The following is a 25,771-nucleotide window of genomic DNA, read 5'->3' as shown; positions in this document are numbered from 1 at the left end:
AATACATGTGAATAACAATTCTATTGTTAGCAAATTTACTCAATAATCCAATCTCAAAATTAAATAACATGCTTCAATTAAAGCATCTCAATCTGCAATAAATTGTACACATTCAGCTACACAATAGACAAAGAAACTCTAATTCACAATGTTATGACCACTTTCATTGCAACATGAACACCACAATTCAAGTTCTAATTTCTAAAATACATGGTAAATAAAAAATCTCATTGCTAGAAGTCCTTTTAATTCAAAATCTGTCCCTTTTTAAGTAGCAATTCATATTTTAGGGTTCACAGAATCAAGAAAATTAGAGAAATTCATACCTAAGGATCTGCTACTCTTAATTATCAACAAGACTCTAACAATATTCATTCTAAATGACCCTATCCTGCATTTCAAACTATAATTTTCAAATTAACCCTCCTGTGAAAAAATGTTATTGTTATATCCCAAAACACCACAACCTTCAATTCCCCTGTGATTTCAGTATCATATTCTAACCCTACCTATCATTGTTCCCTAGTTTTGGTCCTAGGGTTTGAGAAACACACATTACAACAACAAAACATACTAAGTCATCATATTTACAATCCGATTTTCACAGTTCAAACATTAATTTCTATGAATTATATAATGAAAGATCTAGATTTTGGGAGAACGAGAGAAAACAACTAAAATAACAAGGAAGGAAGTAAACAAACACTTATCCTTGACTCATTATGTAGATTCTTAAGTGAGTGAGGGTGAAAAGTGGCTAGTTTCTGGTGGAAAACAGAGTTTGAGAGCAATGGGGGGAAGAGAGCGCATTTTATAAATGAAAAATGGCCATCTTCTCTGCAATTTAAAAAGTTAAGTCACGAGCTGCTACAGCAACACTCTCGCTGCAGCGAAAAAGCGACAGAATGTCCCTTTTTTTCTTAGGGTCCTCTCGCTACAGCAAGAATACAACAGTTTCACTAGTTTTTCAGAGTGCTCTCTCGTTGTAGCAAAAATATCAAAAGATTCCTCTTTTATATTTTTTTATTTTATTTTATTTTGGTTTGTTAGTTTATCCTAATTTAAATTTTTAATTTGTTGCAAAATGGAAAATTTTGTTATAAAATGATAAATTTGTTATAAGCAACGGATTGATGAATTTTATTAAAACTAAATTAATTTAATATTTAGAAGAGAGATTTTATTTCTATTATTTTTAGTTGTATTTTACTTAGTATTTTAATTATTGCAATCTTTATTTTTGTCATTTTAAAATATTGTATATATTTTTATGGATCCTATTTAAAAATATTATTCTCATTTCGCATACAAATCTTTTTTATTCAAATGGACAAAATTGAGTATTCATAGTTTCACACATAGAATTTGGCTTCCTTAAACCAAAGATAAGAAGATGCATTTTTTTTTACCAATAACAAGTCTTTCATTTTGCCTTTCCAACTAATAGTTTGCTCCATTCAAAGAAATCATTTTTCCTTGTATCTCCATCATCCAAGTAAGTCAAGAAACCACGACCACTTAACTAAAGTGTTTTTTTGATGTCATTCTGATCGGGGAATGTCAACACAAACACAATAGACAATGAAAAAATATTCCTTCAAACTTGTAAAAGTCAATAAGAAAAACCAATGAAAATAAAGCAAAAACATAACCATAAAACAGCACAAGACAAATAATTGTTACGTGAAAAATCTTTCAAAGTAAGGATAAAACAAACAATTCATCCAGACCATAAATAATTCACTATGATAAAAAAAAAAAAAAAAGATACAAGAACGTCTCTAATGAGTGCACAAATCGTGCTTACAAACAATCAAAGCAAACAAAACATCAATGCTCACAAACAAAATATAAGATGAAAAAACTCGATTACAAAATATAAAATTGTGATATTTATTTTTTACTCTCTAGAATTTTTCTCAATAATCCAACCAAACAAAATGAAGATTTACGTACGAACTTACTATCCAAAAATCAGTTTGATTCCATGGTAAACAAGTCCATAATTTCAATTTGAAAAATGACAGTATAATGGTGCGCGAAAATGATAATGAGTTTTCTTTTCTCACAATGTTTTTGCTATAACAAGTTTCTCTTTTTTCATACTCTATCAAGTTCCTCTCCACTAGTTTTAGTGAGATATAATGAGTCAATGTATTTTAACTTTTCTCCTTGTAAGAAAAAATTCAAAAAACAAGTGTACTTGGGTACCCAAATAAACATTAACTATATATAGTTGCATATTTGACCATAAGTTAAATTTCTTCATGTGATAAATTATGGCATTTCCAGATAAAGGCCCAAATGTTGCAGCAGCCTTTCATCTCAACATACTACGTTGTCTATCTATTTGAAGCTAGTTTTGATAATAAATGAGATGATATAGTTAGCCCTTCAAGCCTCCACCCGTGGTAAGAAAAAATATAGCTTTGTTATGTGCATATTTACCCTCGAATGGCTTTGCAGGCAATAGTCGTCATCCTACGTCTACCGTCCTTTAGTTAGCAGAATAGACGTAAATATTAACAAAAATGCAGGTAGTATATTTTTCAAACATTTGTTGTATATATTTTATTATTGAATAAAATTTGTGATGGATAAAACATGAGCTTAAATTATATATAACCGTTCTATATACGAACGTTCACCCAAAAAGAAAAATAAAATGGCAATATTTCCCAATATGTACAGGAGAAAATTAGGAAAGAGACGCCCCACTTGTCCACGGGATTCGTGCATTCAATATACATTCATACACACACACAAAAAAAAAATTAAAAAAATAGTCAGCTAGAATGAGTATAATATACATTTTACTAAATAAAGTTTTGTTTTCTGAATAATTTTTCTGGGGGTCGTTCTGGTCTTTATTTCGATAAGTGTTCGCCAACTACCATTATCCGCGGAATTCCATTGCTATGCCATACAGACAGAAGCGCGGAAATCAACCAGGTGAAATACGTTTTCATCAATTTAATTTTACATTAATACTCATTTAAGTTACAACTGCCAGAAGCAATTTGCTGCTATCTTCTTTTGTTGACTGAATGCAATCCACCATCAACTATTGACAAACCCACAGAATGAAAAACAGAATCACAATTCAAGCGTTGAAAAATTTTGCTGGCATCCATGACCAAATTAAAGCTCCTATCAGTTCCAGTTTTCTCTTCCATTTGCATTCTGCTCTCTACTATCAGAGAATGAACCCTGGCCAACATAGCTTGATCTCTTCTTTCTGTGAGTATTCCAGGAAACTATATGCTCGTCCATACCACTTACTCTGACGTCCTCGTTTTCATGCTTCTGGGAATTTATTTCTTCAGACTTGAGTCTCTTAGAGGCAGGAGTCACATTGAATGTATCTTCACTTGATCTCTCATTTTCCATGCAGACACTCGCATTCCTCAACTCTAAGAACCTTTCTTCAGTCCTCATGTCACCACTAGCTTGTGCGTGGTTGTCAACAGGGAGGTGGTCTCTTCTTTTCCCTTTTACTGAAAACCTAGATACATCCTGCCCGTTTTCCACAGCCTTCATCCATTGTAGATCACTAAGCGTATCTGCATATACCACTTCTTTTCTTTTCCGCTTTCCAGTAACACTACCACTGTCAAAAGCTTTGACCTTATCATCCTTATTTAGAGGAGAGTATACCCAATCTGGCAGTTCATGCTCTTCCATGAGCCGAGACCTGTAATTCTCCTTTTGCCTTCTCTCTTCATCCATTTTCTCAAACAGCCAAAATTCCTCATCAGATCGGGCTGCAAGACGGTTAATTTCTCTCTCACTTGGCACATCTGTACCAAGTGAGCTAGTACCTCTACGCATGATCTCCTCCAACATTTCTCTTCTGTCTTGTGCTGCAATAAATAAAAATATCACATGTTCAAATAGTTAACTTTTAGCAAATCATAGGAAGCACAATACAGGAGACAGACATATGGCACAGGTATGTTCTAGGTTAAACATGACATATTTTCTTGTGTGGCTTAATGAATCTTAATTCTTAATCTCCAAGTAATATTCAAAATCAGAAGAGTAAAATACAATTAGGTATGCAAAATTTATCTTAACTTACTATTCTAATATTGCTCAAATGTTCTCAACCTTCCAAAAAAATGCTCAAATGAGAAGATATTAAGCTAAGATGAGAATACAGGTAAACTTTCCAATTAGAAGGCTGCATGTTATGCCTGTAGGGATGTAACTTTCATATTGATGTGCATCGGATGCAGTTCACAAATAATAAAGCATAAGAAGATTAAGTGCATATAAACTTGCTGAATCCATGACGAGCCTATGTCAAGAATCAAATAATACACAAGATACCACTTCTGTAATTTGTTGTAGCTCTAGCAGCAGCTTGGCATATGGTACATTTTACAGTTTGGGAAGATCATACATACAGTAAGAAGCAGTTTGCAAGCATAATGCTTGCTCTGAAGTCTGAAATGAAATTTTGAACAAAAGAAACATCCTTTCTAACAGTACGCAAAGAAATGCTTTTACAATTCATCAAAAAATAGCTACTGATAGCACAAGTTTCAAAGAACAAACCTGTTGAAGTAGTGTTAAAAAGCCCTGCCTGGATGACTTTGGCATCAATGCCCATCTTTTGTTTAGCACGCTCTAAAATCACCTCTTCGATTGATCCCACACTAACTAAGACAAAAACTCTAACTTCCTTTTTTTGTCCAATTCGATGGGCTCGATCCTCAGCTTGTTGATCCATCTGTGGGTTCCAATCACTGTCAAAGATTATAACAGTATCTGCTGTCTGTAAGTTCAAACCAAGACCTCCTGCACGGGTGCTCAAGAGAAACATGAAGTATGGAGAATCAGGTGCATTGAATTTCCGTAGTAGGGAGCCTCTTTCCTCGGTCTTTGTTGAGCCATCAAGTCTAAGAAATTTAAAATCATGAAGTCGCAGATAAATTTCGAGAATGTCCATAAGACGAGTCATTTGTGAAAAAAGAAGGACCCTGTGACCAGCTCTACGAAGTTTGGGAAGCAAACGGTCAAGAAGTTCAAACTTTCCTGATGCTCTGACAATCTCCTCCTTGTGTTTATAGATATCATAGTCTCCCACAAAGAGGTAGGGATGGTTACAACACTTTCTGAGTTGCATTGTCAAGTTCTGTAGACTTCTTGATTTTCCAGAACCTACGGATTGTTCTCTATTTAGTAAAATGTTTATAATACAAGTTCCCAAGAAATCAGTTAAGCATAGAAGAATGTAGAAAGCAAAAACCAAATAATGATATAGGGTTATTTTTTAATAAAAGGAAAACAGAAAAACACCAGCACCAGGCGATTGGAAATCACATTTTTATTGAACTAAAAACAGAATCTTATTTCACCAATTCATCAAAAAGTACCAATTCCGAACTAATAAAACATATCACACAAATTAATATCCAACTAAATGGAAAAAAGGAATCTCATTTACTTCCAAAGAGATGGGTAAAAACAGTTCATAAGCATACTGAAAAGATAACTATAGTAAAGGGTTTTGACTTTTGAGAACTAACTGACAATGGGTTGTGATGGGATAAATGAATACCCTTAGCAAAAGCCAACCAATATTCAAATCAAATTTGTGAAAAGCAATTGCATCCTTGTATGGTTAAGAGAAGTGGGATGGGAATAACTGGAAAATAATGGAGATACAAACCATTGTCTAAGCCAACTCTGCCCACGTCAGTGACTTGTTGATAATATACTTTCTGCCAGGCTGACAAATCACATTTGAGTATGACCTGAGATTTCCCAGGAAGATATTTTTCCACCTCATCCTTTTTTCTTCTTAATATGAAGGGCCTTATCACCTAACAGTGTGAATGATATTCATCAGAATGATAATGACAAAAGAAAGAAGATAAGAAACAAGAGTGAAACCCACTTGATGCAGACGCCGAATGATCAATAACTGTTCTTCATCAGTTAGGGAGACATCAACTCGATCCGCAAAAGGAGCATTAAACCAGTCCTCGAAATTCTGAACTGAATTGAAAATGTTTGGAAGGAGAAAATTGAGCAGGGACCATAATTCCTGCAAACTGTTCTGAATTGGGGTACCAGTCAACAAAAGTCTTCGTTGAATGTGATAGCTGCAAAAAAGTAAAATCTAAGTTATAGAAATTAAATATTTTGTGCAGTCCAATTCTAATGTACTTATATTAAGGACACTAATCTTACAAAAAATGTTTTATACAGAACAGAAAAGTCAACAAGATACACTGCAGAGAATAAACAAGTTTAGAAGAAACATATGATAGATGGTAGCAGACCAAAATAATGCTTCCAAGTGAAATTCTAAAAAGAAAGCTGACTGACTACTTCTCTTTTGACTAAGCTGAATAACCATCCCATAGGCCACAGTCTCGAATTTTAGTTTTTGGTTGGGGTTTAGTTCAAATTGAGTCCTACCACTCCTCAACATTATCCTTTACAGACATGGAGATTAAAGAATAAAATGAAATTTATCCATAGATATAGATCCAAACAAACATGAAATAAAAGAGAGCTAAACAACAAAAAAGGTGTCATGGCATTGACAAGTAATGCACTGTATTGTTGACTGCTTTGACTATGCTATGCACATTTTTTAAAGCTATATTCCTCTTCAATTTCAGCATATATTTTTCTAAAGGAAATAAAAGGATAGCATAACCAAGAATTCAGGGAAGTCAACATATTAAACATCAGTGTAACATCAATACTATTGAGCACATCAACCATCACGATAACACCAATAGTGAACATGTAGAACCATACCCAGAGTCTAGGGTTCTTGCTAGAGCACACTCATGATTCTTCAACCGATGCCCTTCATCCACAATCAAGTAGTGCCAATGGATTTTCTTGAGAAATGCTTTATCTCTCATTATAAGATCATAGTGTGTTATCAGAACATTAAATTTCCCCTCCCCTGACAATTCTTCCTTCATTGCTTTTCGCTCTTCCAGCCGTCCATCATAAAGAATAGCTGTGATGCTGCATCAAAAGAAAATGCACAAGTGATTTGAAAGTGAATACAATGTGAAGAATCCAAAATTTGTTACCCTTTCCCCACAAGGATCAAAGGATAAGAAATAAGTTTTTGATGTATGCCCTGGACATACCTAGGAGCCCATGTTGAGAATTCATTGATCCAATTTGGAAGAACAGCCTTTGGAGCCACAATCAAGTGAGGACCAGTCACACCCTTGTATTCCATAAGGTATGCTACCAATGAAATGGTTTGTATTGTCTTCCCAAGCCCCATTTCATCAGCCAATATTCCATTTAAGTTGTTATTGAACAAAGAAAGCATCCACTGAAGCCCTTCTAGCTGGTACGGTCTTAATTCTCCACCTTGAAGAACAGATGGTTGCTCAGTCACCTGTGAATATCTATGCCAGTTAGAATTCCAGTGTACCACACTGTTCTAGAATTTTGAATGTATGACAGAACCACAATAAAATAAATCACAGATACCTACCTTTTCTTGAATTGAATGTATGGCAGAATTGTATTGCCGCTGACCTTCAAGTAAATCACTAGTGTTGCCATTATGATCAGAATCTATCAAATCCACATCTTCCTCAAGAGGTGATTCCTTAGAAATTCCATTCTTCAATCCATCTGACTCAGGTAAATCAGTTTCTGAATCTTCCAAGGGTTCAATACCATCTGATTGTTTTGAGTCCTTTTGACGTTGAACTGCTGCTCCCAAATTTACAAGTAGTTTATTCGTTTCTTCAAGAAGCAAAGTCAACCTTTCATTCTTACTCTCTTTGACCATTCTCATGTAAGCTTCTTGATCATCGGCCTTTAAGGCTTGGAATCTCAATTTCTCAGCTCGTGTTGCACGTTGTCTTTGCCTTCCATGCCATGCCTGCAATATTATTTATGAGAATTTATAGTCCCTATTCAACCATTGAACAATAAGGGAAAGAACTAGTGTACCTGGACACCATCATTCCTCTGTTTTCTTCGCTTCATCGAAGCTTGAATTTGTAATTGGAACTCACGGACAGTATTCAGTATTTCTGCAAAAAATCTTCGTTTTCTAGTCTCTATATGATTTTTTGCCTGCTCTTCTAATCTCGATAGTCTCTGCATTTGAAGTTGAATATGAGATAAAGCAATACAAATAAATTTTATTCCATGCACACATACACATTGCAGCAATGAAGCCTCATTATCAACCAATGTAAAATAAACCCCATAATATCCATGATATGAAAAATGAGTTTAAACCAAAGGAGGAGGGAGGGATCAACGAGTAAAATAGAATAACACCTCCGCATCCCGTTTCTTTCTTATTTGATCATCAGCGTCCATGACAAATGGATCTCCAACACCATATAGTGGACGACGCAACCGCATCATGCTCCAATCAAACAATTGCCTGTCAGGATATGCACATTTAACACTAAGCCAGTATTCAGAACTCACATCAGTCCGAACCTTCCTCTGCAACTCCGCTAGCTGCCAGAAAAACAGTCCTTGCCAACAAGGACACAATTCTTGTCATTTTGTGTTCCAGTCAATACAAGAAAATATAGATACAGCAATCTCTTCAAAAGAAAACAGTTCTGCAGTTAAATAATACCTATTTCTGAAATTAGTTTGCCCACCACAAGCTAAGGATAACCAAATTGCCAAATTTAGACAAGATTCACAGCATAGAACGCATGTAAGAAAGATTGAAGAATCAATTTTACCTTTAGTCCATAAAGCTCAAGCAAGCACCTCGTCTGTAGGTCCTCTCCCCTGCTTGAAGGCAATCCTGATCGAAAAACACTCTTATTTAGGATCAGTTCAAATAAATCCATACGGAGACACATCAAGTTCATTGTTCATAAATATCTAAATTCTCAAAGCAGTTCACACAACGCACAAGGAAATATTATTATTTCCTTCCTACTTGTAGTTTCAACTAAAATAAAACTGCAAATGAACCTTCGAGTTCGATTAAGCGGTGCTGAATCTGACTCTGATAACGGCTTTCCATTGTTTTGTTCAATTTGAAACCAGACGAGAAGCTAGGACGCCGGTCCAACAGCGCATCTTGAAGGTCCGTCAATAAATCTTCTTCAGATGCAGAATTGGATGCATCGGACTGCGAAACAGAAAAAGAATGCATAAAATGATGTGACGAAGAAGAAGGAGGAATGAAGAAGAGAAGAGGAGGGAGCGTACGGAGGAGTTGAGAGAGTGAGATCGGCGATAGATAGAAGAAACGGTGTGGAAGAGGTCAGGGGGAAGAGGGAGGTTGCGGGACACAAGGTTGAGGGCACCAATCAGTGACACCGCTTGCTCCATCGCTTCTACTTCTGCTGGCGGGAGCTTTCCCCTCTTTTATTTAATTACCCAATTAATATTTTAATTATAATCTTTCATTGCCAATGCCAATGCCAATGCCAAACACGAACACTTCCTTCGCCACTTCATTCAATCCCCCTTCGCCGCTTTCTCTCTCTATCTCTTCGCTATTCCTTACATATGTAATGGGGCCGAACTGCGGAAACCCTTTCCTTTATTTCTTTTACGCCAAACACGCCTCTACCTCTCCCTGCAAAGACGTTTCTGCCCCTACTTTTACTACAATTAATAAAAGTAAATCAGTCAAACCCACTGCGATTTATCATGAGAGAAGTAAGATATCTATAAAAAAAATATTAATATCAGTTTTGAATTATTTTTAAATATTTAAAATTAATAATTTTTTATCACACAAATCAATATTTATTAATGTAATAAATATTTTTTAATAAAAGCTTATTACGTTTATATATTTAAAGTTAATCCTAAAAATTAATCGTAAAGTGAATCCTAAAAATTGATATTACTTTTTTTCAATAAAATATTACTTTTAATTATCTAAAATTAATCGTAACAGTTGACGTTAATAAGACTGTAAATATAGAACTAACACGGTTTAACTCCACTTTTGTTTAACATTATCTAACTTTCCATTTTATTTCTCTTGGTTACTGAATTCATAAAGGCAATTTAGTTATACATCTATGTACCCTCACTCTTTCTGTCAGTTTTTCGTGCTTTCTAGCCTCAGCGAAATCTGAAGTTATCAATTGACGATGAAATTTATTTAAATACAGTGAAATTATTCAAATTTACCAATTATATGGATATTTTTAAGATTAAGTAAAATCTTAAAATAAATTATTATTATTATTACTATTACTATTACTATTATAATAATAATAATAATAATAATAATAATAATAATAATTATTATTATTATTATTATTATTATTATTATTATTAGGTATGGGAAAATAATGTGAATTAAAAAATAAATGTAATAGAAAATGCTTTTATTGTTAATAATAAATATTGTAGTTCACTTTTGAAATTAGAAATTAAGAAAATTAATTATGAATCCAACGTATTATCTCTATTATTATTAAATTGACATGGTGTGGCTAAGGACTAAGTAAAAATAACAGTATAATGTGTTAAAATTTAAAATTATATTGTCTAATAGTATTCTCAAACAAAAATATTTTTAAGAATTAGCTATTTTATTATCATGCCAAAAATTGTTTTCAACGTTATATAATTTTTTAAAATTTAATATTAATTTAAAATTTAAAATCATCATAATTTTTTTAATTTTATTTAATACAATAAACTATTTATTAATAATAATTAGAATATTGGTCTCTTAAAAAATTAATTTAATGATGCCCATGTGTGCATGAACAAATTCCTTTTTATTTTTTATTTTATCTGATTCCATGAGTTAAACTTGAGAAAAACAGAAAACGGATCGAGCTCGAGAGAACAAAATATGCAGTAACATTACTGTAAAACTATTCCTAATTCATACTAGGATTCAACTTTACAAGAGAATCTGTTAAAGGTATCAAAATCTAAGAAAATTACAGCAGTATTATCCTTTGTTCTGAGTGTTTTAGCCTCATTCAACAACAAACTAGCAATCTTTTCTGCTGCATTCTCTCTCTCTGAATAGTATCTCTCCTTTGTCTGTGCAATTGAGAAAAGCAGCAGTCAGAGCAAGTTGGTAGGAAACAGAAAAAACTAGACAAAATTAGAAACAAAAGCTTTTTCTATACAAAACCTGAAACACTAGTTGAATTGCCTTCTTCCCGCTGACAACATCCCATAACCCATCACTGAAAATTTTGCAGATGTCAATTTTGTATTTTTCACATGTTCAAAAGAAAAATGTGAATGCTCAAACCAGAAAACTAATGACCGAACTGTTTTAAGAAAACAACACCATGGTTTGGATTTTGAAAATCAAAGCCAGTCACTTCACCAACTATTTCCAGAAGGAATAAAGCTCCTCTAAAGTGTACAAGTAACGGTGTATCCATCCATTCAATTTAAAGTGTATTGTGATATCAACTCACCAAAATTCTAAGGTGAATACATCTTTACTTGCTCACTTTAGAACAGTTTTTTCCATCTACATTTTGCTACAGAAATCTATAAAAGCATGCATCAGAAGCAAAATCACCTAGCTAGAACAGCAAAAGCCTTGCTAGCTTGATTAATATGCACAACTTGACTTATATAAGGTTCTGAACTGAACCGGGAATCCTGCTGCTTCAGGAATTTGTCCCCAAGCATCCTTGCAAGATTCATACCTGCGTCAAGGTGAGAACCCACATCAGCAATTGTCGTCAGTATCGTAATTCAGGAAAATGAAGCTTTCTCTGTTTCAGTGAATTATTTTCCCATCATACCATATAGACGTGTTTCCCCATCTTTTAATGGTTCACCTGACCCTTCAATTCTGAGTCTCTCAGAATGATTCGTTATCTTATGATCCTCTGTTATCTTGATTTGTTTCCCATTAACACTGCCAAAAGTAATCTGTTATGAGTTTCATACAGGCACATAAAAGTACACTCACAAGAATTCCAGTCTATTTATGCCAACATAACCACATGCAGCAAATTTAAAACACATAGCTATAATTAAAGTCATTAAAATAATAATGAAGGTAGAGATCAAGTAAGCCAACAAAAGCCAATTTCAAAGGACACATTGGTGGTTCATAGTGGTCTAATGACCAAAGATAAAGCTAAGAGAGTTCAAGAAGCTCAGGAGAAATATGGAGACCCTATTGCTGAAACTCATACAAATCCACTTGAGTAGCAAAGGGCCAACTAGATTCTATTTGATTGATCCTTTGGAAGACCAGATCAATTATTTGACCTTGAGATAGTTCAGAAATATTTTCATTAATTTATTCTACATTTTGGTTTGGTATTAATTTCAGACTACTTTTATTGATTTTAGACTTGTAACTATTTGATTAGTTAATTAGGGATTTTATGCTAGTTTCCATATTTTCGGCTGTAATTGAGATACATAGAGTGTGGTTTATTTTATAACAGTCTCCAGCAATTTTCTCTTCTATCCCCTTTGATGCTCTGTTTGTTATGATAGAAATTGTCAAGAAAGAAAATACATTTTTCTATGTATCTTCCACTGTTTGGAGTACCCAAGAAATAGATGAAAAGGGAAAAAAATATATGGGACCCACACTAAATCTATTCTCTCTCCACAATAGCCAAGAAAATGAGAAAGGAGAGCAATAACTTTTCCTTTTTAATTCTCAGTCGTAAAAAATATACCTTTCATTTTTAGTTAAAAATAATTTTCTAGTTAGCGACATAATATCCTTACAAGAAAATATCAAATTCTTTCTCCACTTTCTTTTACATTTCTCTTATATCAAACAATTTAAAAATCCATATTATTTTCTCCCCACTATCTTTCTACTCATTCTTTCTTCTAACTTTTTATTTTCATTTTCTTTCTCAAACCAAACAAAGTCTGAAAGTTTCAGGACTAATAATGCTAAGATTTTCTTTCACAAAAATATTGTCCGTCAATAAGGTACAGAACATGTGTGCATCTCAACATGACAAGAAAAGTGAAACGCACACCATTATAACCATAGTATTTTTCTTCTGATAGCTTGTTTGTCATATGGCCTACCCTTGACCCATTCAAAATTAAAACAAATTATACCAAGAATTTCATTTGGTTAGATAAGCATACCTCATGAAGCAGGCAGAGTCTCCAACATTAGCACATTGTGCAAAGAAATTTTCGTCACCATCACTCCACACCAGAAGTACTGTTGCTGTACACCCCTGCAGAGAGATTGTTATTAAGATATATACACCATAAACACAAAATCTAAGATTGACAATAAGACAAAAAATGCATTGGATCAAAGGATAGGCCAAACAAGATCAGAGTAGAGCTTCATAATACCTCATAATAGTGATTCATGCATGCTTCTGTTTGACAAAATGCATCGCGAAGGATATCTGAAGCATCACAGAGAGATAAAACCCTCTCCCTTTTTAAGGAATCCGATAATATAGTAGCAATTATCTCAGGAAAAAGTCTGAAAACAAGAAATACAAAAAATTAGTACCGTTTTGCATATTATGAACAGAAATGACCTTGAATGAACAACTAAAATTTGCATAGAAAGTTGTGGAAATTCTGATTAATTATTAAGGAATACTTTTTGATAATTTTTTTCCTTTTATTATAGGTCTCAAGTTTGCTCAGCTCGTAGAAAAATTCTTAACATTCAGAGATCATATCATTATACATTTAAGTATTAACTAGCTTTCATTATGAGTATATATATAAACAAAATAAAAGTAGAGTAGTGGAACATATCAATCACTTAGTTTGTGGCATCTTGAGAACAGGATTGGAATTACTTCAGAAAAGTGACCACCAGTATGACTGTTAGTGGACTGCTGAACTGATTGTTAGTGAGGGAAGGTGTTACTTTATCATCCTCACTCTAGCCCTCAAATTCATGCTGGCATTGTAAAACCAAAAGAGAAGAGAGCAAAGATGAAGATTTAATAGGAACCTAAAGATGATAGAAGAACAAACAAACACCCAGGAATAGTGTTGTCAAAATCACGCTTCAACTCGACGCATTGCAGGCCCCTGAGCAAGTTGCGCACCACTGTGACTTGCAGATCTGCTTGTAGTGGACCGGATCATTGCACCGGAGCAGTGGATTGTTGGATTGGAACAGTGTGCAAAAACGTGATGGGTTGCACTCCACATACGGGTCAGGTTCGGGCAACCCATTTCACTTAAAAAAACCCATTTTCAACAATTTCTAAACCCTAACCTGCATGACCCAGTAAGTTTTGACTCTCTCTACCTCTATTCCCCCTCCATTCGACACTCTCCAAGCTTCTTCTCAGTTTTGTTGCTGCTTTTTGTCTGAAAAAGCCGCTGGTCAGGTTGCTGCATTACTGCACTTGGGTTTTCTTCCTTCTGATTTATTCTCTACTTCTTTGTTGCTGTGAAAGGCTGCTATGTGCTATTTACGGTTGCCATTTTTGCCAAAAACAGCAAGTTTTAAGTCCCTTTCCCTGTTTTTGTGCGCTGTTTTCTCCCCTTTCTTGGTGCTTTGTGTTCAGTTTTTAGCAACAATGGCAGGTGGTCACAAAGATGCTTTTAGGAGCAGTGATGGGGTTGGTAATTTGAATGGGGCTGGTGGCAGTGGGAAAATGCTGAGAAATAATCCTGGAAATAGGGATGATGTGGGTGGAAACATGGCATTTAAGTTAATGGGAATATAAGAAAAATTAAGTGCAAAATTGTGAGAAGGTTTTCAATGGAGGAATTTATAGGTTGAAGCACCATTTGACTGAAACCCAAAAGGATGTTAAAGCCTGCACATGTTAGTAATGAAGTTCGGAAGGAAATGTGGGCAATTGTATCCTCATTACAGGAAAGTCAGATAAAACAGTCAAAGGAATATAAAGAAAGAGTAAAGGCTGATGTTGAATATGAACAAGTAACATGAGAAAAAAGAAAAGGGATGAGGAAACTCCTACAAAAATTTTCAAAACAGAGGTGACTAGTCAAACTGCCATCAACAACATTTTTAAAAAGAGCTTGAGAGAGGAAGCATGTCAAGGAATTGCCTCATTTGTATTCCTTTTAATGTGGCAAAGAGTGAAAAATTTATAATGTTTGAGTTGGTTGCTAAACATGGTCAAGGAGTTAAACCACATGCCTACCATGAAATTAAAGTGAAATATTTGAAGCAGAAGGTTGATTCTATTATGCAAGCTTTGGAGGAACATAAAAGTTTTTTGGAAGAAAATGGTACCATTATGACGGATGGGTGGACCAATAAGAGAAGGAAGACTATACTAAACTTTTTGATAAATAGTTCTAAAAGAACTGTTTTCCTGAATTCTATTGATGCATTTCACATCTCTAAAACAACAGACAAAGTGTTCAAGATGATGAATGATATTGTTGAAAAGGTTGGTGAAGAAAATGTTATCCAAATTGTCACGGACAATGCAGAAAACTACAAGACAGCTAAAGAGAAGTTGATGGAAAAAAGGAAGATATATTGGACACCTTGCGCAGCTCATTACATTGATCTAGTACTAGAAGATTTTGAAAAGAAAATTCCAATTCACCTACATTTACTCAAGGAGTGGTCTCATTTCTTTACTACATCCTTTATCAAAGAAACAGATTTGATCAGACCTACTGCTACCCATTTTGCTATATTTTACTTAACTTTGGGTTGTTTCAATGACAACAAAAGAGTTTTGGTAAGAATTTTCACATCTAAAGAATGACAATCTAATCAATTTGCAAAGAGCCAGGATGTGAAGGTTGTTGAAAATATAATTATTAATAAGGACTTCTGAAAAAATATTGTGATTTTGTTTGGGTGATGCTTATACTTTGATTCGATTAGTGGATTCAAAAGAGAGGCCAGTCATGTGATTTATTTATGAAGAAATGGATCAAACTAACGAAAAGATACAAAGTGCTTTCAATGATTTTTGAGGTAAATTATTTGCTAGAAGTTCAAGTTTAATATTAAACTCACTTTTTGAAACTAATTATATTTTGTTTCACTCTTTAGTTAAAAGGCAATATGGGATATCATTGATGAGTGAAAATGCTGAAAATTCATATTTGGATATGGATTTCAATCTTTCAACCGAAGAAGAATTGCTTTCAATGAAAAAAGATGTTGACGATGATGTTGGCTTGGCATCTCTTGATGATTTGGAGATTCCTAATTTAGGGAAGCTTGACAATGGTGAAGGTGGAGATTTGATGGAAAATGATGAAGATGAAGACAACATGGAGGATGATTATAGCAATCAAAACTTGAGTGATTTGTTATATGTTTAGAGTTGAAGCATTGGACTATTTTCTTTTATGCTTTAGTTTTACCATGTGTTGCTTTTATTTTGATAAAAACTTATGTGTCTTCATGACTTTTGAGTTGTTAAAGACTTTATGAATCTTCTGTTGAAGTTTAATTAAATGTTTGGTGTGATTTAAGGGTTGTTTTATACATACATATCTTTTATTCATATAGATATGTATTCAAATATAATTTTGCATCTATTGACTCTTACAAGTCGTGTTACAATCCACCAATCCTACGATCTAGGACCTCCCTTCCACTCCAACCTTGACTCTCAATTTTGACAACCTTGCCCAGGAAAATAAAAAGGCCAAGAGAAAGCTGGAACAGATCCCAAAACACAGCAACAGAGCAGATTGGACAAGAGATGATCCAACCCAAAACACAACAAAAACACCCTTTCTAGGGAAGGAATGAAGAGGACAGAGGTTGGGTGACATCAGACCAGCCACATCTAGGTGAGTGAAGGAAACAGTGACAGGAAAGAGGAGTTCAAGTGTTTCATGCAAGCCAAAGAGCTAAAACTGGTCAGATTCCAGCAAACAGAACATGGTAGCATGTCAAATCTCTGGCAGCAACACAGCTCAAGAATCAACTGATCTGAACATGTCAAGCTGATTACAGAGCAAAAGGTAAAAAGAAATACAGAGTAGGGTAGATTTGACATCATCACAGAAGAAAGGGAAAGAGGAGAAAGTAACTGAATTTGATCCAGGGTTTCAGTGGCCAGAATTTTTGCACATCAAACAGGAAGAAAAGACTAAGGGAGATAATATGATTATGAAGGATGGTACTACTTCAATACAGTGTTAAAATTATATAGATTTAGGTAGCGAAGGAGGAAATGAGAAAATAAAGGCAATGAACAATATTCCTCATGCATATGATGTCATACAAAATACAAAACATTAACCTCTATTTATACCAGTACTAGACTCCTAATCCTTAATCAAATCAAATAAGGGAATAAATCAGGAAATACAATAAAATATGGAATCCACTCCTACAGGATTTTCCAAGATACTCTAGCATGCAATAATGATATTTTCAAAATATTCCAACAGTAGGCAAGTCAATACAGTCTATCAAATACTACAGTATGAATACTCACTAAACAACATGTATAATGCAAATATTTAATTACAATGGATATAGGAGAAAGTTGAAATAGACAGGACATATCACATATTCCAGAACAATCAGTAGAAGATGTTCATAGATAGTTCTAATAAACAAGTTACAAGATTATGGAGGTCCACCATCACAACTATAAAAAACTACAGCATGACAAGATTAAATTGTTTCTATTCATCAACTCCACTGTCACCAACAAAGAGAAGAATATAGAACTGGCAAGCATTAACACATAAGTTTCATAAGAAAGTCAAATGACAAACATGGCCGACCTAAGCAGAAAATACTAACTTGCTAGCAGATTTGGCAGCCCCATCTCCACCATGCCCATCACAAATGCCGAATAGTCCAAACTGAAGATCAGGAATAGAGGTGGGTTATTTCCCCCTGGAAAGTGAAAAATAAAACAATAGAAGAGACCTTCACTGAAGGAGTACTATGAATAAATCCAAAACCTGATCCAACCCAGGTAGAGGCCATTGATAATAGCAAACATCTTCCATAGGAAGCTTTTTCCCTCCTCGACGCAAAGCCATTGGTTCTGATGCCATACCAACTCCAAATGGAATGTGATGCTGATTTTGTGAAGTAATATGGACCTGCCACAGATTAAATCATATAGTGAATTATATAGAATGATTTTTAGGAATATATAGACACACACACACACAAGAGAGAGTGATCTTTTTTTTTTTTTTTTAAAAAGGCACAGCTACGTACTCTTGTCATGTTTACCACTTTACAGTAAATGATATAGAGCAAAACAGACAAATTTAGCACTTTTGATTACAACAGAGACTTTGGATAAACCATGTAGAGATCTTTTTTTACTAAGTGAACTCAGAATAACCACATTTACCCTTCATGTTTACCAAATAAAGTAAATGATATAGTGCAAAACAGACAAATTTAGCACTTACAATTTAATTACAACAGAGAATTTGGAAAAACCATGTAGAGAACTTGTTTTTTCTAAGTGAACACAGAATAACCACATTTACCCTTACTTGAAGAAGAAAGGCAATACTTCCTATCTCAGAGGAGGGAGGAGATTGATGATTGAAAGAATTAAAACAACATTCCAGATTCAATCTAGGTAAATCTAATTCTGAATACAGAACTTCAAGTCAAATCTATCTCAACAGAAACAGTCACATTCCAATTTATATCAATAAAATTATACTCCTATATCTTCATGGATGAAAAACAGAACAGGAGTTGGCATTCAAGTATGTTCCTAGACAATACACGTAAAAACAGAACAGGAGTTACCAACTAACGTTTATTCAACCTGTAAAAGCTGCAGACAGTCCGTTCACAGCTAATATCATGCATACAAGTAAAAGCTTAGTAATACTCACAACAACTTGTGATGTTGTTCCAAGAGTTATGATATCTCCATTAGCAAGATTCATTGGATCTCCCCAATGCCTACTTCCAGTGTCAGGATGGTTGATTGGCTTAGAATTCAATAGTGTTCCATTCAGACTGCCCATATCTACCAACTCCCATTTCATTCTCTGAAAATTCAATTTTAACAATAATTATCGCACGCCATACATCTTAAAAACCCAATTGCAAGTCCAAGAGCACAAAAAGAGTTTACATCCAAATTCCACTTTATCAACGCATGCTTTCCCGACACTTCTGAATCCTTTATCAACAAATCACTGGGAGAAACTCTTCCCAAAGTTAGCGGCAGACGAGAGGGATTGGTTGACTGAACAGAACAACGAAGTCCCCGAGAAGGTCCACTTATAACCTCCAAAGTGAGGCAAGTTCCTGCACTTCTAACAGAAAGATATGTTGACATGTTTGGCACAAGGACGGCAATGCAAATACACATAGCAACAGGAATTCAATAAAAAGAGAGTTAAAAAATTACTTTGATCAGATATATCTTTCTGCACAAAGTCTTGCACTCTATCATTCTGAAAATTGGGTGTGTCATGCTTTACAATTTGAGCTACATGAGCTGTTTGGAACTTAAGTGTTTGACCAACATCAACATCTTCGGAAGAAGGTTCAGAGATGACATCGACGACGAGTGTATCCCCACCACCTTGTGGCATGTTAGATGAAATAGGAAGTGTCTGAAGCCTTTGCTTATGAACAAGTCCTTGACCATGGGTTCGAGGAAAATGAGCTTCGTTGGGATAACAAGCACCCTCAAGATCATAATCACGAGGCAATTCATTGCTCTGATTACACGGTGACGCATCCGCATCATCTACGTTAGGAACGAGAGGCCTCTCTAGCTCGCCCTTGGATTCATAAGATCAATTGAGGTTGAGAGATAATGATTCAGATCAGAGATTGTGATTAGGTTAAGAACAATGGAATGTTAGAAATAGAGAATTGGGGAGTTATACCTTAATGAAGGAGCGGAAACGCGAAGAGCAGAAGAAGCGCCATGGTTTGAAGAGAAAAAAGAGGAAGATGATGATGAGAAGAAACATAAGGAGAAGAACCACAGTCACAACAGTTTGTAGCGTCGTACCCATCGTCTTCCTTCTCTCTCTTCTCTTCGCAAGAGACTAGAGATTGGGTTTGGGTTTGCGAGAACCTCGCTTTGAAATGGTCACACTTTTTTTTTCTTGTCCAAATTAACTTCTACAAAATACAATACATCTGCATCATAACTGCTTCAATTTTAAGGAGCAATGTTTCTTCACATATAATTAATTAAATTTTATAGTTTTTTAATAACGTGTTCGGATATACACAATAAAAAAATAATAAATGTTTATTTAAATTATATCATTTAATATTATAACATATTAAATATTATAATACTATGCGATATTTAATAAAATTTATTATATATTTTTTATTTGAAAGAAAATTAAAAAAATTCATAAATCTTAATATAGTTATAGTACTTTTTTAGTATTATCATTCAATTATAAATAATTAAAAATTATAATTATTAATTTTAAATTATATTTAAAGTGATTTACAATTAACTAATAATATAAAAATATTAGCATTAGGTTCAATTTGAATAATTAATAATAATATTTTTATTAAAATATATTTATTATAATTTATACCGTCATATATTAAAATTTTTAATAAAAAATAATTTTTATATACTTAAATTTAATTTAAAATATTGAAATTATATATATATATATATATATATTAAAAACTAAAGTTATATAATTATTAAGTCAACTGTTTAAATTTATGTTAAAAGGTTTATTACGTTGCTTTGCAATAACTAGCGTGTATTGTTGTTGGTGGGAGTGGGAAGAGATTCGGTTTTAAGACATTAAACTGTGTGATATTGATTTTTCACTTAGTAAATAAGATTATTTTTTCTTATTTCAACTTCATTATCATTTTTAAAAGTATATATATATATATATATAAAGATGAATCATTCTTACATTCCAGTAAAATAATACAATGTGCATAAATATTAAAATTAAAATATTTAATAAATCATTGGTCCAGCAAGTAGTTATCCAAGTAAACAAGGTTAATGGTCAATGAATAGGGGAAATTGTAATAGAAGCAATTGTGTGATAGGGATATCACAGTGATAAATTTTACATTCATAGAATGAACTTAACTTCATCAAATATTGGATTTGCCTCTAACTTTCGGAACAGTATTTTTTAACTCTGTTGTGTATGACAAAAATGAAAATGTCGAGTTCAATTTCTCTCGTATTTGAGTTTATATCTACAATGTCTGTGTGTAACTGTGCTATTAAATTGATTTTTACTATATTTAACAACACTAATATGATTTTATATACAGTCAAATAATTTTACGCATCCTCTTTTTTACTTTCTTGCAGAGGGTTTAAAATTATCTAAAAAAATTATCGTTTTGATATTAAGTAAAGTGAATAATAATAACTGAAAATATAAGCATAACTAATTTTCTGTGCGACAAGGCAAGTCTATGTCCTAATGTGTGGCGATAAAGTGTGTGGCTATATGTTGGAAAAAACTTTGCCAATTATATTTGTCCAAACCTTAAGAATACTCTAAATTAGAAAGTGGTGGGCAAGTTATAATAACGACAGGGACGGTGGTTATTAAAACAATAATGGTTATTGTTAGTGAACAAACGGCAGTTAATTTGATTTTTCTTTCTGCGCATAATAATAAGATGACGAAGGTGGTTGAGTTCAGCAACCTTTAATCCAGCACAAACAAAACGGATACTGACAAGTTCATTTTGGAGAAAAAAACTTAGTATGCGTAGATTTATTGAATATTTATTTTTTGCAATTATGAATCAGGGAATATCATGTCTTCTTAAATTTTTATCACTTTTTTTTTATTTTTTAAATTTAATCTGAGTTGCCCACTTAGATGTAGCAGGAGTTTACTACTAAAAATTTGTCACTTCCCACTCAAATTAACTGCGTTAATAAATTTTCATCACTTTGGCTTTAAAAGGGAATAACATGAAATATTAACATTGTTTTGGTCTGCGTAAAAAAACAGATAATAAAAGTTTATTGTTCATGAAATTATTATGATATAATGCATGTAATACACACTGAAACCTGAAATACATTTAACCCAGTCGACAAAATAAAACCGGCCAATATATAGACTGAATAACCATAATAGTCTTCTTCCTTGTGATGGACACCCTTTATCCTTTACGTGGGGAAGGCATAGTATATTAATTTAAGCAAACAAGGTTTATAATGACAAAAAATTCTAACAAATTTTATAATTTATTATTAATTATTCACTTTATAATTCAAAGTATTATATATCATTCAGTCAGTCCAAAAGAATAAATGAAAAAAAAAATCATTGTAATAAAAGTTTCTCTCTCCATTTTCACCTTACCTCGAAGGCAAGAAATTTTTGGACCTATCATGAATTTTGTTTTATCTTCTCTACTTTATTTCCTCAACCAAATCATGAGAAAAATAATTCTATATATTACCTTTTACTCACTTTTTGTTCACCTATTTTTACCCTAAGCGCAATAATAATAATAATAATAATAATAATAATAATAATAATAATAATAATAATACCGTGTAAGAATTGATTTAGTTTGTAACTTTACCTCATATGTTGGAAAATGCATTAGTTTAAATAAACAGTGAGGATGTTTATCGGAAATGAATAATAATGGCTAATGGGGATACTTTTTGTTTCCTTCTATATTGCATTAGAGGGGTATATAGAGTAAATTATAGGGATGGAAAATGGTCGGGTTTAGTGGGATTTGGTTAATAAAATTCAGAATTAAAGTAAATTAATTATTTTAAATTTTTAATGTATTTTGATCATAAGTTCTCGAGTAATTTAAAGTTCTAGTTTGAATATTTACACGAGTAAATTTGGTAAATTTAATCAATTTATAACTTTTAATCATGTTTATCTTTGTTCTTTTTCTATGACAAGCTCAAATAAATAATAAAGAGACACAAAAATACATTTTACTTAAGCAATGCAAAGGCACAAAAATATATTGAAAAATAAAAAATAGAAAATCAAAAGAGAGAATAGGAAAGAAAAATAATTAGGAAGGGAGAACTAAGTGCAGAAGAAAGGAAAAATAACTTGTAAGTTAAAAAATAAAAAAATAGAAACTTGAAATTTTCATATATTATGCAAAATTTCTTACTACAATGGTTCTTCTTCTTCCCTTGTTATTTTACATTGGTGGCCACAACTCTTCATCTTTCTCATAAAAAAAGTAAATAGGTGCTTTCTAACTACTCAAAAGAAGACAACTTTGAAGCTGATTTGAGTAGGAAAATGATAAATAAGCTCGTGGATAGATGAGAAATTGATAAAGTTAGCACATTTAGTGAGTTTGAAAAACAGATTTAGAGATAAGTGTGATCTCCATAGACCAGTTGAGCAAAAAGGATGTGAAAATAGAAGAAGAAAAAATAAAATAAAAAAGATAAATTATAATGAGTTTTTTAAGTGATTAATGATTTTGTTCAATTTAAACATATTTAATTAGTTACATAAATAATAATCCATTTTTGACCAAATTAACCCTATTTAGTATGAAAATAAAATTTGACTTAATCCATATCCTATTCAACCCATCCAATTAGTGTTATTTGGATTTTCAATTAACTTGATTTTAGATGGACCTTCAGATATTACTCAGACCTAGATTATAAGATAAGATTTACATGTAATAGCCTGATATTCTATTTATAATTTGAAATAGCTGTAATAATAATAATAATAATAGATAAGTAAAATTAATCATAAAATATCTTGATTATAAGAAATGAATTGGCTAGTTTAATATGCCCCTTTAAGATTAGGATTTTATTGGCAACATTGATAAGTCTGTAATTAGGCCCTCTTTTACAACCCATATATTCATATTTGACCTTTATTTTATTTGGATTTTACACTAATTTATATATTAATTGTGCAGTTTGGTATAAAGAGACCGCAAGTAGATTTTGGATGCATTCTGAGCCCAAATTAATGGAAGATTAGAGCTTCGCAGCAGTCAACACGCCCAGATCCATTCAATAAGCACGGGAGTGCTTCGAGCCCATGCACGGTCATGCTTAAGGCCTTGTACGGCCATGCTCATCTGCTGGAAGCCTAATTATGAAGAGTTTTTAGGGTTTTCAAATCCTATAAAAGGAAAGATCTCAAGCATTGTAAGGGGACCGTTTTTGACATCTTGGCTTTGACTCTAGAATACATCTGATCTCGTCTCTCTTGCACAGGATTCTTGGTACATGTTTGGTGACACTTGGAGCTTCAAGCGATTGTACTTGAAGACCAGGAACACATCTCACACTATAGTTTGCTATTTCTTTTGATTATGGCTTTGTTTATGACTGTTTTAGTTATTTTCTTTAGCATGAGTAACTAGGTCCATAACTAAGGCTATGAGAACTATTGTTCATGAATTTATGAAATTTTGATATTTGAATTTAAATTTGATTTCCGTTTTGTGATTAGATTTTATCCTATTATGTTTATTTCTTAATCCTAATTAATTATATCGTCAGGCGATCGTACCTCGGTTAATTAATAGATCTATAGGGTAAAACGAGACAAAGGATTAGGTGAACCAAACCAATATTTCTCTTCTAATCGTTATTAAATTAACAAGTTCGTAAGCTCCTAAAGCTTTCTTAAATTAATGTCTTGCATGATCATTGGGGATATTGATTTAGAGAAAAGAATATTAATATTGCATGACCATTGGGTATTAATAGTATTCGTATGAATGATTGATAATCACAAGAAAATCGAATTTAGAGTTAAACAAAAGAATAACATAAAGGATTAAATGAGAAAACTCATATGCCCTAGGTTCTTCTCCGATAAGTTCAACTAAGACGTGCATTGTATTCCTTACTCTTAGTTTTATAATTGATTTTATAAATTCTTGTTTTTAATTAATCTCGTATCTTTGAAGCTTAAACAATTGAATTAGAAAATTCTTAGTAATTGAAAATCAATTCTTGCGAGACAATATTTCGGAAACTTAATTTAAGAACCCTTTATTACTTCTCGATGGGTACATTTGCCCTCCGAACAAACATCAATCTTGATTTGTAATTGTTGATGACAACCCTTTGATTGCAGCTTGATGAGACAGTTTGTACAAACACAAGCAACCTTAAGTTTTCTGGTGTTGGACTAAGTCTCTCACAAAGTGAATGTTAATTGAGGTATGTTTCGTACAACTATGTGGCACTTAGGTCATTATAGAAAATTAATGGAGCCTATAACGATACGATGCTAGAAAGTGAATCCATGATAGTTCTACTATCAAGAATTTGTGAGGGCTCTATATTGTTTTAGTTGAAACCAAATATAAATCTAATGTTTTATATTAATTAGTTTTAAATCTAATTTTACGTTAAATTAGTTTTAAATTCAATTTTAAATATAATTTTAAGATAAAATTTATTTTCAATATATTTATAATAATTTTTAAGGTAAAAATTTATTGTATTGCCCTATTATATATTTGTATTAAACTAATGCATTTTAAAAATATTTTAGTAATATTTATTAATTATATTATACATTATAGAAGCTTTTATAAAATTTATTATTTTTTAAACTTACTTTTAAGGTTAAATTATAAATTTAGTCCCTATCCTTGACACACTTTTTTAATTTGGTCCCTATATATATATAAAAAAGTTACAATTTAGTCTTTACATGAATAAACATTTTTAGATTAGTCATAACCATTAAAAACATGTTAATGGCATTAGATAGGATAGACCAAATCATAAAAAAGTATTTGTGTAAGGATTAAAACATAAATTTCCACTATAAGAATTAATTTGTAAATAAGTGATAACTATAAAAACTAAATGTGTATTGTAATAAATAAAAAAACAAATTATGAACTTATTTAGAAAAATAATTGAGTTATTAAATAAAAGTTTACAAAATTTACGAGATT

At 32.6% G+C, this 25,771-nt stretch overlaps 2 protein-coding genes across 4 annotated transcripts; both read right to left on the bottom strand.

Moving 5' to 3' along the window:
• Positions 1–235: 235 nt before the first annotated feature.
• On the bottom strand, positions 236–9,502 carry LOC113870496 (probable ATP-dependent DNA helicase CHR12). 3 transcript variants are annotated; one of them, XM_027507084.1, is made up of 12 exons: positions 9,193–9,502; positions 8,953–9,112; positions 8,715–8,779; positions 8,290–8,478; positions 7,954–8,103; positions 7,487–7,882; positions 7,128–7,387; positions 6,781–6,999; positions 5,906–6,113; positions 5,678–5,831; positions 4,561–5,166; positions 236–3,863 (listed from the first exon to the last, which is right to left on the bottom strand). In XM_027507084.1, exons 1-12 carry the CDS (start codon positions 9,313–9,315, stop codon positions 3,154–3,156), a joined length of 3,240 nt encoding a protein of 1,079 aa, XP_027362885.1. In that variant the 5' UTR covers positions 9,316–9,502; the 3' UTR covers positions 236–3,153. The 3 variants fall into 3 exon arrangements, with proteins under 3 accessions (XP_027362885.1, XP_027362886.1, XP_027362887.1); XM_027507085.1 differs by having other exon boundaries at positions 8,953–9,144; positions 9,222–9,391; XM_027507086.1 differs by having other exon boundaries at positions 8,290–8,585; positions 9,193–9,327.
• A 1,292-nt stretch (positions 9,503–10,794) lies between these two features.
• Positions 10,795–19,977, bottom strand: LOC113869103 (protein phosphatase 2C 70-like). Its single transcript, XM_027505248.1, has 12 exons — positions 19,741–19,977; positions 19,254–19,632; positions 18,975–19,150; positions 18,730–18,888; positions 17,824–17,967; positions 17,660–17,721; positions 13,276–13,411; positions 13,057–13,151; positions 11,730–11,845; positions 11,501–11,630; positions 11,099–11,153; positions 10,795–11,004 (listed from the first exon to the last, which is right to left on the bottom strand). Exons 1-12 carry the CDS (start codon positions 19,870–19,872, stop codon positions 10,846–10,848), a joined length of 1,743 nt encoding a protein of 580 aa, XP_027361049.1. The 5' UTR covers positions 19,873–19,977; the 3' UTR covers positions 10,795–10,845.
• Positions 19,978–25,771: the final 5,794 nt, after the last annotated feature.

The sequence above is a fragment of the Abrus precatorius genome, unplaced genomic scaffold, assembly GCF_003935025.1.
Source record: "Abrus precatorius isolate BTA unplaced genomic scaffold, Abrus_2018 Scaffold6, whole genome shotgun sequence".
In the NCBI taxonomy this organism is placed as follows: Eukaryota; Viridiplantae; Streptophyta; class Magnoliopsida; order Fabales; family Fabaceae; genus Abrus; species Abrus precatorius.
This window is presented reverse-complemented; position numbering and strand designations above follow the sequence as displayed.